Raw genomic sequence first — 12,670 nt, forward strand, 5'->3', positions numbered from 1 at the left:
AGGCCATTAACTACCAAGTAAGGTACAATGGCGCTGCGGTTAGGGGCCATCGTACCTATCGTGGGGCAGTAACATGAGGCTTGGTCAGGTTTTCCACGTATCAGACAACGACATCATGTCAACGCGCAGACTCCATGTCAAAACATTGACGTCGTGACTAAATCCCCTGCATGGTTTCTTCCAGGGGTTACAGGGCCTAGGTCAGGCTGAATGAGCATCCCCAGGCTCTATTTTTAGCGCCCGCTGTGGGCGCATCCCCCCAGCGACCTACAGCTGAGTCAACCCACGAAGTAGCTCATCCCTTGTAATTTCCAGGACACGATCGACCTTCTCCGCGCTGTAAAACGCCTCATTGTAGCACACACTAAAGGTGAGCTTCTCCCGGAAAGTCCACAGATACATCTGGAAATCGCCAGTCATCATCGTGGAGCTCACCCAAAAGTTGGAGATCTCCCAAGCTCCGTACTGGCGTTGAAGATAATCGTCAACAACACCCATGCTGGACAGCGACGGCGTGCTGCTGGGCGGCACGCCGCCGCTCTCCAGAATCTGCCGAGACGTGGCCATGTAAGGCGTCAGGTACCCGAAATCATTGTTGGCGAAAGCGAAAGGCGCCTTGTACTGCTGGTGAAGAGACTTGCTGAGAGCATCAAAAGTGCTGTCCTTGCTGAGGTCCGCTGAGAGAGGCAAGGCGGTTTGGAGCGACCCAATCGAGTGCTTGTGTGGGACGAAAGAGGAGGGGAAATGGCGACGCAGGTCAATGGTGGTGAACTGAACGTAGGATGAACCGTCTTCACCAGCTTCCGACTGAAGTTTCTGCAAGCATGGATGTTTAGCGTAGAACGATTATCGAGGAGTACCAAGTAGCAAACATGAACTTACCTGCGTCGTCAAAGCAAGCGCAGCGTGCCAAGCTGAAGTGACACTGACCCCCTTTTCTTTGCACGCACTGATGATTGTGGAGGTCGTCTGCTCGTCTACCTCGAGATCTCTGTGGACTGGTATGTGAGGGGTAGTTGTAAAGTCAACCCCAGGTAGTCGAATAGGATTCTCTTGCTGCAAAACCCGCTGGAAGATAGACTGAGCGTCGGCAAAGTTCTTTTCTGAAGGCGAAGCCGAGACTCCCAACCAGTCATCGTACGGCTTAGAAAGATTTGGCGCCCCGGACGTCTCGTTTTGCGTCTGAGAGCTGTCGTCTAGCGAAGCTGCCAGTGTTGTGAAGAGGGCACGATACAGATACAACATTCCTCGCCCGTCAATGAGAGTGTGAGGTGACTGGAGTAGAAGCTGGTTGGTGTCCCGAATGTAATGGAGCGTGATGTGAAACTGGCTCTTGAACGTAGAGAAGAGTTCATCGGCGGTCGTTCCGTCGTGAACTCGGAAGCTCTTCTGCAGCCATTCGTCTGTGATGGCATCTTCGCGGACAACAATCTCCCGCGAAGCTGGATCAACAACAGCGCCAACGCAAGGAAAGTCCTTCGCCACGATCTTCCAAGCTCTGCGGATGGAGCTTTCCTTATCAATGCTCTCGTCTTGGTTCTCAAGTGTCACGCTGCAGCCGATCATCCAGTGGACCGGGTAGCCTTCGGGAGACGCCAAGCTCTGGTAGAAAGACTCCATAGAGCCCAATTGACGACGCCAGGTGCCATCCTTGTTGCTCCACGGAAAGTTCACACCAGAAGCTGGCGCGGGATGAGCGAGCTTCTCCGATGCGCCGTTTGTGGAAGCCGGCCCGGTGGCCTCGGCTGTTCCTGTTGCCATCCTCGCGGATGATATGAATTTGAGTTGTTTGGAAGTATGAAGTGAAGATAGTGAAGAGAAGAAAACTTGAGATTTCCCCGGGGCCCTGGCTACTAGATGACGATGCTCCTCCCGTCCAACATAGGGACTCCAGGGGACAGGCATGTGAACATAGTGCAGTCGATTATATGACACGACCTAGCCTAACTTAAACAGCTCTAGAGGTGCCATAAGCCAACGGTCAGCAGTTCCCATTTGGCGTTATCATAGTAATGGTGGGGAATGCACCGAATGTACATGACCGAACAAGAAAGCCACCGAATAGGGCTGAAGGAATTGAACCGAAGCTGACAGGTCTTGGCACCCCATCTGGACAAGGCCTATAAATAACCGAAAACTAAGGTACTTTGACGACTAGGAAGGATGAGTTTCGATGTATGTCGCGAAGAGCGACAGATTGGATTTGTGAAATTTTTCTCGTACCTTCAATAGAGGCGCTCCTGGGAATCGTTTCAATTAATGTGGTGAGGAGAGCCTCAAGGTAAATCTGCTCCTATGAAAAAGCTCCCTTCCTTTAGGAATTAAATCACTCCAGTAAGGCAGATGTCAGGTCTTCTGTAGCTTAGTACTAGTGGGAAAAACAGCGAAGAGCTCACAAACAGTGATCTGTAGTCAGAGTTTGAATCGCAAAAGAAGCTCTAGATTATCATTCAAATCTATGTAGACAGTGGGCTGATTTACTTTGGTTGTTATGTGTTTACTACATGTATCTTGCGTACAACTATCAGAGATATTGCTCTTAAGCACTTCCCACCGTTACTACAAGCTTCTGCCCCCTAACCTGGCCTGACTTCAACATCTCAAGACCTTGAATCACTCCTTGCCATCCACCGTGCACTTCACGTGCCGGATGGCATTTCAGACGTCCCTCGTCCACCAAATTTTGAACCTCAAGCGCCCATCTGGCTCCTAGGTCAAATTTGGACTGGTCCGCGTCGCGGTGGTACACTCCATCAAGCTTTACCTCACGACCCATAACCACATATGTCATAGGCATGTCCATCTTGACTGCTTTTCTCGTTCTCCACTCATCGGGAGCATGCTCGAGGGATGCATACCTCGCTCCAGCGCGACCCAGAGCTGTGAAGCAACATTTCACCGATTCTGGTGAGGTGATGCAGTCGATCGCAGCTCGGATGGAGCCCTTTGTCGCATCGCGAATTGTCTCTCCGCATGTCGGCGAAGAGTACGGTGTCGTGGAAGCCGCCCCATACTTCTTCACAAGAGCCGCGGAAGCTGGGGAGCAGGTTGCAATGGGGTCATAGCCAGCACTGCAGTGAAACGTTAGTATACCTGCTCGAATTGTTGCCCACAAGGATGGTAATCGCACGCACCTCGATAGCAGTTGGCAAGCCATAGTGCCGGTAGCTGTAGCACCACCATACACCAGCACAGGCACGCGAGTCCCGTCAGACCGCAATGGAGCAGGTTTTGAAGGAGTGCCTGTCAACAGAAGAGATTCCTCCATAGCTAGTGCCACAGTCGCCCATCCGACTCCTCCAAGAGCTGCTCCTTCGAGATCACTCCACGAATCTGGCACCCTTACAAGAAGACGTCTATCTTGCATGAGATATTCAGCAAAGGCTCCAGAGTCCGGGTTCCCAGGGTTTGAGCCGTGCATGGGACCACAGACTCGCATCCCGACACATGTGCTGTCGACTTCAGTGCCAGCTGCGACGATGGTGCCCATGAAGTCGCAGCCCATGATGGCATTTGGCACGGGATGATAGTCTGGCATCTTGTAGTCAGTCGGGTTCAGCGCAACGGCAGAAACCTTGACGATGACATCGTGGGGCTCTCTGATTTGCGGCATCGGCCGGTCTCGCGAGACCAGCGGCGGGCCTCCACCATTGGGAGATTGAACAAGAGCTGTGATTGTTGTTCCTTTGGCCATTTTTGTGACTTTGCTGTTGAAGTTTACCACCTACTGACATCGAAAACCACTGTATACAAGCTGCCCTCTTTTATTGCGATAATTCTGCACGTGTACCATGGTATCTCGAACTCAGCCCTTCTATGCAGGGTCCTTGACAGGCTTCCAGATATCTTCAAAGCTGATGCATTGGTTTTCCGAAGGATTGGGTCTGCATATCGTCCCCTGTTCGGATACAAGTAGGTAAGCCTCCGAATAATCCTCCGACTCCGGGCTCCGAACCGAAGTGGGCCCGGCGGATAGGGACGGTCCCCAGCGCTTACAAGTTCCCGAAGCCTGGTCCGAGTCCGCCTGCAGAACGATCCAAGGAGGATGTCAAACCCCACTCCTACTGTGGCACTAGACTCGGCCCTTTCCATCCGGTAAGCGGGCTGAAGTTTCTGGAACCCTACGGTGGGAAGCTCGTGAGAGTGAGGAGCCCTGTATGAAGTGTCATGAAGGATTTTCAGACCATCCCGTTCTGGGCTCTCATGATATCGGTCTCGTCCAGGCTTCTAAGTCATCTCATTTGTGATGTTGCTAACTCGCTGCGCATTGCCCCCCACATCCCACATTCCACAAAGCCACAACTTGACTGGACTGCCTTGAGGACCGGTCCAGATGATATATCTCATCCATGGGGCAGAATCTGAAGAAGCACTGTCTATATTGCCATTTCCCAATACTTTGTCATTGCTACGACAGAGGAGAGTCAGGAACTCCAAGCAATCATGGCCTCTTCGATTCCCTCGGCGGGGTTGCCCGCGACTTTGGCCAGCAACTTGACTGATTTCGCCGGCAATGTCGTCAGCGTCATCAGTCCGTACATTCCAGATGCCATCAAATCCAACCTCAACTCGATTTCATCGTCCAAGTTGACACAGGAAATGACGAAGAGCTGGAACTGGGCCGCGTACTCTTCTCTTCTCGTTGCAAGCATCTACGTCTTCGACTGGGGAGCGAAGTCGCGTCGCGACAAGAGGCTTCGCGATTTCGGCTCCCCGCCTCCTCTGGTTCCCTTCAAGGCCCCATTTGGTGTGTACTCACACCTGCAGAGACGTCGCTCAATGCTTACAGCTTGATACACAGGAATCGACTTGGCTGTGTACTCTTTATACAGATTCTTCAAGTTCACCTTCTTCGAGCTTGTCAACAGCTGGCTCGAGGCCGTGCCTGGTCGTACCGTCGAGATGCGCATGTTTGGAACAGGCCTTATCTTCACTGATGAGCCTGCCAATATCAAGGCGATCATGTCCACAGAGGTGCGCTTAGCGTGATGTCCGAGCCGGGAGCTCATTGTGGGTTTTTTGATTCATGAGCAATAACTAACACTGTGGAATAGTGGTCCAGTTTCGGAAGAGGCGAAGTCACTAAGCGTATCTGGGGAGACATGCTGGGAGAAACGCAGATCTTCGTTGGTAAGTTTTGTAAAAGCTCATCACAACTTTTGAGGTTGACGTACTGATTTGGACTAGTGGACGGAGAAGACTGGCACAACAGCAAAGAGCGCATCAAGGGGCATGTAAGTGCAACACCTCAGTCACGTTTTGCCTCATCGCGATTCTGTTGCTAACGATATGGAATCGTCAGGTTATGAAGATGCGCTCGGACGATCTTGAGATCACCGAGAAGCATGCTCAGCAACTCTTCAAGCGTTTCGACGTGGGCAAGCCCATCGAGGTCTACGACGTTGCCGACCGTTACCAGCTGGATGTAGTCTCTGAGGTATTCTTCGGCGAGTCTGCTGACTCTCTCACTGGGCACCACCCTTTCAGAGATCCCATGGAAACCCTGCATCCCATCAACACGGCGCGCATGTTGTTCGGAAAGAATGCCTACTACGTCAAGGACAAGTACCTGGCACCCAAGGCTTTGAGGGAATTGAACGGCTACACCTCGGGCATCGTCGATCGCGCGTATGCGAGAGACTTGTCGAAGAAGTCGCCCGAAGATTACAATATGTTGGACGATCTTGTGAGCCAGAAGAAGAGTATTAAGGTAAGCAAGCATCGTTGAGGGGCAAAAGAAGTCATTCTTACAGAGGTTGCAGGATATCAAAGACTCCATGATGACCATCATGCTTGGCGGAAAGGTATATCAATTCATTCGGACATGTTGAAGCCCCTCAATCCTGACTGATTATTCCAGGACCCCTCAGCCATTCTAATTGCCTGGGCTATCTTCCTGATGGGCAAGTACCCAAACGTCATGAAGAAGATGCAAGCCGAGGTTGCGCGAGTGTGAGTACTCTGCCCCGGATCAGCTGCGAGATAAACTAATTCCTCTTATCAGATCTGGCGACAAGCCACCTTCTGCATCTGATCTCAAAGAGATGACCTACATCCGACATGTCATCAATGAGACTTTCAGATTGTATCACCCTCGTAAGTAATCTTTGACTAGGCCATCGAGATTTCGGCAACTAATTATTGCCAGTTGGCATGAACGTTCGTATGGCCCTGAAGGACGCAACATTGCCGATCGGTGGAGGAAAGAGTGGTAGAGACCCAGTTGCAGTTCCCAAGGATACAACTATCAGTAAGTGGCACTGCCAAAGTAACTATCTGGAGATGTCTTAGCTCACACAAGTGCAATCACAGTCTACTCCCTCGGTGGTCTTCAACGCCGTAAAGACATTTATGGCGAAGATGCGCTCGAATTCCGACCTGAGCGTTGGGAGGGAGCTAACATTAATCGCTGGCACTTTATCCCGTACAACCAGTAAGTCTTCAAAATCCTTCCAAATATGGCTTCAGAAAACAGATAAGCTAACCTGGAGGATGAAAAGTGGTCCTCGTCACTGCTTGGGTCAAAAGTTTGGCCAGCAGCAGATGGAGTACATCCTGGCGAGAATTTGCCAAGAGTACCAAGAGATTAGGATTCCCGCCGGGCAGCCCGAGCAGCAGATCCGCATTGAGTTGAACTTGAAGATGGCACACCCTTGTATGTGTGAGTTTATCAAGAAGGCCAAAGGTAACTAAGGTAGCGTACGCAGCTAGATGTGGGCCTTACGTGTGCCTTTTCGCCCGAGGACCAGAACAAATCGAGTCTAGTTGCCTATCATGAGTGCGTGAAAGTGTACGATGATACCCGAATTGAAGTTTGCAGTCTATTTCAGCTGTGCACTCACCATTATACCCCACGAGTGTCACGAATTTGCCTTTCCTGAATGTTCACACGACTTCCTGTGGGGCAACACTAAAAGGGGCAGATGGCAGGCTGTTCATGACTAAATTTGATTCTTTTGCCGACAGTCATGTTCTCATTCATGGTACCAAAAATCCACCTGAGATTGATGGAATAGCCACATGTGGCTAACGAAAGGTCCTGTAGCTTTGAGTTCTTATCGTCGCAATTTCGACTTCTTATTAGGCGTTAGAAATGTAGTCTTCATTGAACGCATGGGGCTATCTGGAGCCTGCATAAGGAGTGGTCCGGCTACCCAGAAGCGAGAGGCACGCGACTCCGGCTCTCGCCCATCTTCACAGTCCATTTCCCAGCCCAATCTCCCCTAACTTGTACACGCATTGCAACATCCTTCGTAGGAGGCGATAGAGTCGCAAGATCCGCATGATTCAGAGCTGGATTCTTGTCCCAAAATCCACTCGCAGGTGATATGTCGGCTCTCATGGCAAGGAGCGCGGCTATGATGAGGATCTCGGTGGCAGCAAATTGTCTTGCCGGGCACAGATAAGGCGCAGCACCCCACGGAACAAAGCCGCTGGCAGTGGATACATCTCGCTCGCCTCCCTTCTTTGGCATGAACCGATAAGGGTCGAATTGTAAAGCTGTCGGGCCCCAAATGCCGGTTTCACTGTGAATGACGTTACCGGGCACCTGGAGGTAATTGCCCTCTTTCAATAGGTACTTATCGTCTAGAAGCGTGTCTGTCAAGACTTTGCGGAAACTCGGATTGACGTGGCGAGTTCTCTGAGTTTCTTGGAAGACGGAGAGGAGGAGCGGACACTGAGACTTGAGTGCGGCGACGTCAAGTACGAACTCTCTGTCTTCCAACTTCACAACTGCGTGCTTTGTGAGTTCTTCCCTGACTTCGTCGAGAATTTCTTGGCGTGAGAAGAGTTCCCACAAAGTCCAATACAGAGTCGGTGCCGAGTTACTGAAGGAGGCAATAGTGAAGATGGCGGCTTGCTTCGCCTTGTCCGTACTAGATACCCCGGCCTCTCCCAGAACACGCTGATGCTCTTTCATAAGATGGGAGCTCTCTTGGGGGAGACTTTTGCAATACCTGATGTATGACTGAAACACCTTCTCTCTTGCAGCGTAACCCTTCTTTGTTACATCGAGCCAGCCGACCAAGTGAGCAGTGAGATATGTCATCCATCTCCTTCAACCTCTAATTAGCATAGAAATCGTCGTTCAGAGAAGGTGGAGCGTACCAGTAAGAACTCTCGATTTCCCGATCGAGAAAAGGGTGCTTCTTTCCATAGACAGCACAACTTGTTGCTTGCACAACAGCATGTCTAGCCCAAGATAACAGCGGGACTTCTGACTTAGCCAAGAGCAACTCATCGATGTCTATCAAGACTCTCTTGCCCATTCGGAGGCTCAATTCGTCAAGATGACGGCCTGGAGCCAAGCTCATCTTCACTGACTGGCTCAAATCATCGGGTAGACTGCCTCCGAAGATCTCGTAGGTCGCAGGAGAAGCATCGCCATACTTTCGTGCAACGAGCTGGAGGAAAGGTCGGAAGGACAGAGCTCTTGATTGCTTCTGGATGAATGGTAGAAGCCGACTGGAAGCGCTGATGTAAACCTTGAAGTTGAAACATCCCAGGGTATAGATCTCAGCTTCGGTAGAATTACTGCCGGATATTTGGTTATCAGATGCCCCTGATACTTTTATCGTAACTCAAAGTGAATCAACGCACCTTGTCTTTCTGTAATAGGTTGGTCCTTGACTCATCAGTCCCAAGACATGTCCGATAAGGGGGAACCTCGAACGTATCCGGACCGGCTCATTTGGATCATCTCCAGTACTGTAAAAGAAATCCGCGGCATAAGCCATTAGGGCCAAGCCAGTGAAGGCGTACAAAATTTCGCGAAGCATTTTGCTAGTATCAACGGCAACGACTCTTCCCTAGGCACAGGAGGCTCGCAGCTTTGTGCCGCTGGAAAGTCTTTAGGCCCGACAGTAGTCGGATCTAACCGTGACGAGTGCATGGATATGTGGATGCATACGTAGCATTTTGAAGATTCCTTGGTTTCCAGATTGAATCGAACAACGAGCCCTATCCCAAGTGTGGATCGAAGGATGCCAAGCCCCACGTTCATCCGGGGTTCAGAATCCTCCACTAGTGGGACATCGTCTGATTCAAACAAGCCCTCTCGGTGCCTTTTTGCAAAGTGGCCGAACGACCGCTTATCCGTATGTCCGTTTCAGGTCAAGATTTCGCTGACTGTGTCCGGGGTATTGCTGACTGCATCGAATGCATCGAATGGGTTCCATTTTGGGGCTGAGGGCTTACTATGAATCTATGATGCACGAGTGAGTTAGTCTGGTAGACTCAACTGTGGCTCTGTGGATGCACGGCATCATAACCGGTATACGCGGCCCGTACCACTCCCCGCATACCAATCCTCAACGGGCCTGTCCGAGACGCTAACCATTTTTTCACTTTGCCATACGAAAAAGACAAGGAATGGACAGATCTGGCCATGGGCACCGGGTGCTGGACCTTACCAGGCAAAGGACTGCTCCGGTGGGGGGAGACTTCCGCAATAAACTCCTTCGCCGGCTGGATGGTATTAGCGCCAAGACTAAGCAACCGAGCCTCGAGAAAAACCCACCTCAGATGCAACCCGTTGCCAAGGACTGCCCTCACTGCATATTCAAAGCAGTTGCCTAGAGCTCTGGTCGGTCAGATTGGAAGGAGAGGGGGTTTTCACGGATAATAAGCCGTTATTGTCTTGGTGTAATTGGACATGCTGAGCGAGTGGCGGGAAACCTAGCAACACTAGTCAGTTGTCGATGGAACCCCACGAATAACACATTCCTACAACCAGGTTTCGTGTGGATAAGGAACCTGTAAGATGCCCCTACTGCTCCTCTCTCTAGCGATATGTCTTGGCTAGTTTTCGGAAGTGTCAAATTTGAGACAATTACAGAGTTTCGACTTGCATGAGCGAGGGCCCTAGACGCCCAGGTAGTCTACCGAGAAAGCGTGAAAGTGGGCTGAAAAACGAAGAACGTACGTTTAGTCGGATTGGGAAAGCGTAGGATTCAGTGCCTGCGCACTAGAATGTCACATTTGTTCGTCTGATAGTTGTTCAAAAACATAACTGAAAGATTCCTTGAGCCTCCGAAGGTCTTGGCTCCCGCTCCGAATGACTTCAAATACACCGAAACAGACTTACACGCGGAGCGACAACCCCCTGATCATATCGCACGGACGATCAATCGGAACAGCCTCCCGGTATTATGAACAACCCGACGGCAAAGAGATACGCTTGCGACCGATGCCGGGAGCAGAAGCTCAAATGTCCCCGAAGCCAACCGGATGGTGGCACCTGCGAGCGCTGTCTCCGTCTAGGTGCGATGTGTGTCACGAGCATCGGTCGGCCATTAGGACGGCCTCCAATACATGCGAACCACCGTGGCCAGGTCGAGGATGGTCGATCGCTGTACAGTGCCCGGAATGGTCGTTCCTCGACGCATCGTGGTGTGCGTGTCACAATGGGTACGGATCCTGCGACGACAACACAGAGCCAACCGCCAGATCCTGGCCCATCACAGTTCTTCACCAGTAATAGGGTGCTGGATCACATTAATACTACCTCGACCATGTGGTTAGATGCATCAAACTTCCCGGCTGCGATGTCAACGTCTGGCGAACCCACCATACCCTCGCCAAGAGCACATTCACACGTCTTCTCCGACTTGAGCGTTCCCGATCTCGACTTTGGAGATCTAAACGATATGGCCGAACACTTGAACAGGGATCTACACGAGCCAATGACGGATGTTGAAGACAAGCTCTCTGGTCAAAGCGGGATCCCCACGCCTAGCACCTCGAACGCTGGTGACACCGGCGTCCATGTGATAGGGCTCCTCGGCAGCATTTCCCATCAATTGGCGGAACTCAAGGATCAGCCATGGGAATCTTGGAACCCACATCTCACAAAAGATGCCTTTCAGCATGGGAAAGATGCGGACTCACCAGGGGGCCGAGACCTCAACATTTGGAATCGCGTCCTAAATGTAACCATGCGGTTCGCAACTGTTCTAGAGTCAGTGACCCCTGTACCACCACCGGCACTCTCTTTGACATTGATGCTTCTGTCGACATATGTCCAGCTCGGTGAGCTGTTTGAGATCGTGTTCAACCGCATGAGCAGGTGCCTGCGCGAAGGGTCTGGGTCGGGAACATCGGCCTCGGGTCCGGCTCAGCTATTAGCGCAGCCCACGAGCATACAGCTTATGATGATGACTCAAGTCTTTGAGTACCAGATGCACACGGTGGAGCGACTGATGGGCCTTCCAGCAGAATTCCGAATCTGGGACCAACGAGATGGCGCGAATGAGGGTGAGGCTGGGATTCTTGGTCGCTTAGAGACTTCTGAAATTGTTCGGGGCGTGATGAGACAAACGAGGGAAACTTTTCAGACTATTAGACAGGCAAGCAATCGGATTAGAGGCTCTAACACATAGACGATAAGAGCAATGACATGGAATCAGCATATGTGGCTTCGAAATTATAGTTGCTTTTGTTATTACTTATGATCACGGACCCTCTAATTGAAGGCATCGCACACTGATAATATGGGCGGGAGCATGGGTCCCTCTACACACACGTTTCACTGGAGAAGGAAGACTTCCGAATGCCACTAGGAGCAGCAGCTTTGATCGCAAGATATAACCGCCTTCGATCTCTTGGGTTTTCATCTTGTAGTTCCACAGAGGAAATTGAGACAAATTCCTTCACTCTAAGTATCTAGATATCATGCAGCTGTGGGCTTTGAGCTGAAGCTGAACTAGTATTACTTAGACTAATACGTGCATGGGGTCTGAGTAAAGGTTGGCAGTGTCTCTAATTACACCTTTCTTTCGAATGGAGTGATGCGAACGTGGACCTTTGGCTTTTGCCATACTATGTAAAGTCGCAAATCCCGATCCCAGTCCATCTCATTCTTGTTCAAGGGTTTCCATTGGAATTTCCAGCAAAGCTTTGCAAACATGATGCGAAGAACCAAATAAGCCATAGCCTGGCCAAGACAGTTCCGAGATCCTGCACTGAAGGGCCTGAAAGCAGCTCGGTCATCACCATCAAAGATATGGTCATACTCTGCGTGGTCTTTAGGAAGCCATCTCTGAGGCTTGAACTCATACGGCTTGCTGAAGTATTTCCCGGAATGAGTTGTAGCATATGCGCAGGAGGAAACGACGACCTGACTCTTGAATTAGTTTTGATCTTTCCAAAAAAGAAAAAAAAGAAAAGAAAAGATGCTAATGATAAGTCACTAGCTGGAGAGTAGACTGGATAACTTACGCCTTTCGCCACGTAGTTCCCATCAACGGTATGGCCAGGACTGATTCTTGGAAGTCCGTAAGGAACATTGGTGTGAAGTCGGATGACTTCCTCAATAGTCGCATTCAGCCAAGGCAGATCTTGAAGCCTATCCTCTGTGATATCTTCATAGGACTTGAAAGTCGTCCTCAATTCATTTTGTAGCTTTTTCATGATCTCATCGTTCGTTGTCAAGAAACATATACCAGCTGTCAAAACACTCGAAGATTCGTAATGATCAAGAATCAGATGGCCGGCTTGAGACACCAGGAAACCGTCTGGTGGGAGCGCCTCTTCATTTTTCAGGAACTGTGTCATGTAGTCCAGGTCCTTGCGGTCGTGACGCTCCTCAACACGGGTTCGAATGAGCTTCTTACTCGTTGAGTGAGCTCTGAAGTAGCTAAACGCAACTTTTGGCGGCAGAAAGACGTAT

At 50.7% G+C, this 12,670-nt stretch overlaps 3 protein-coding genes across 3 annotated transcripts; 1 reads left to right on the plus strand and 2 right to left on the minus strand.

Moving 5' to 3' along the window:
* Positions 1-267: 267 nt before the first annotated feature.
* N0V96_000769 (uncharacterized protein) lies at positions 268-1,761 on the minus strand (the record flags this gene model as incomplete). Its single annotated transcript, XM_053193247.2, has 2 exons — positions 268-816; positions 883-1,761. The coding sequence occupies 2 exons, from the start codon at positions 1,759-1,761 to the stop codon at positions 268-270; spliced, it is 1,428 nt and encodes a 475-aa protein (XP_053049365.2).
* Positions 1,762-2,539: 778 nt separating this feature from the next.
* N0V96_000770 (uncharacterized protein) lies at positions 2,540-3,694 on the minus strand (the record flags this gene model as incomplete). The annotated part of the gene is made up of 2 exons (XM_065756033.1): positions 2,540-2,880; positions 3,448-3,694. 2 exons carry the CDS (start codon positions 3,692-3,694, stop codon positions 2,540-2,542), a joined length of 588 nt encoding a protein of 195 aa, XP_065615273.1.
* Positions 3,695-4,443: 749 nt separating this feature from the next.
* Positions 4,444-6,693, plus strand: N0V96_000771 (uncharacterized protein; the record flags this gene model as incomplete). The annotated part of the gene is made up of 11 exons (XM_065756034.1): positions 4,444-4,747; positions 4,802-4,974; positions 5,055-5,130; positions 5,188-5,234; positions 5,303-5,710; positions 5,763-5,804; positions 5,861-5,952; positions 6,005-6,096; positions 6,149-6,250; positions 6,313-6,433; positions 6,591-6,693. The coding sequence occupies 11 exons, from the start codon at positions 4,444-4,446 to the stop codon at positions 6,691-6,693; spliced, it is 1,560 nt and encodes a 519-aa protein (XP_065615274.1).
* Positions 6,694-12,670: the final 5,977 nt, after the last annotated feature.

Source organism: Colletotrichum fioriniae (assembly GCF_027942845.1).
Source record: "Colletotrichum fioriniae strain IMI 355084 chromosome Unknown scaffold_1, whole genome shotgun sequence".
NCBI lineage: Eukaryota > Fungi > Ascomycota > Sordariomycetes > Glomerellales > Glomerellaceae > Colletotrichum > Colletotrichum fioriniae.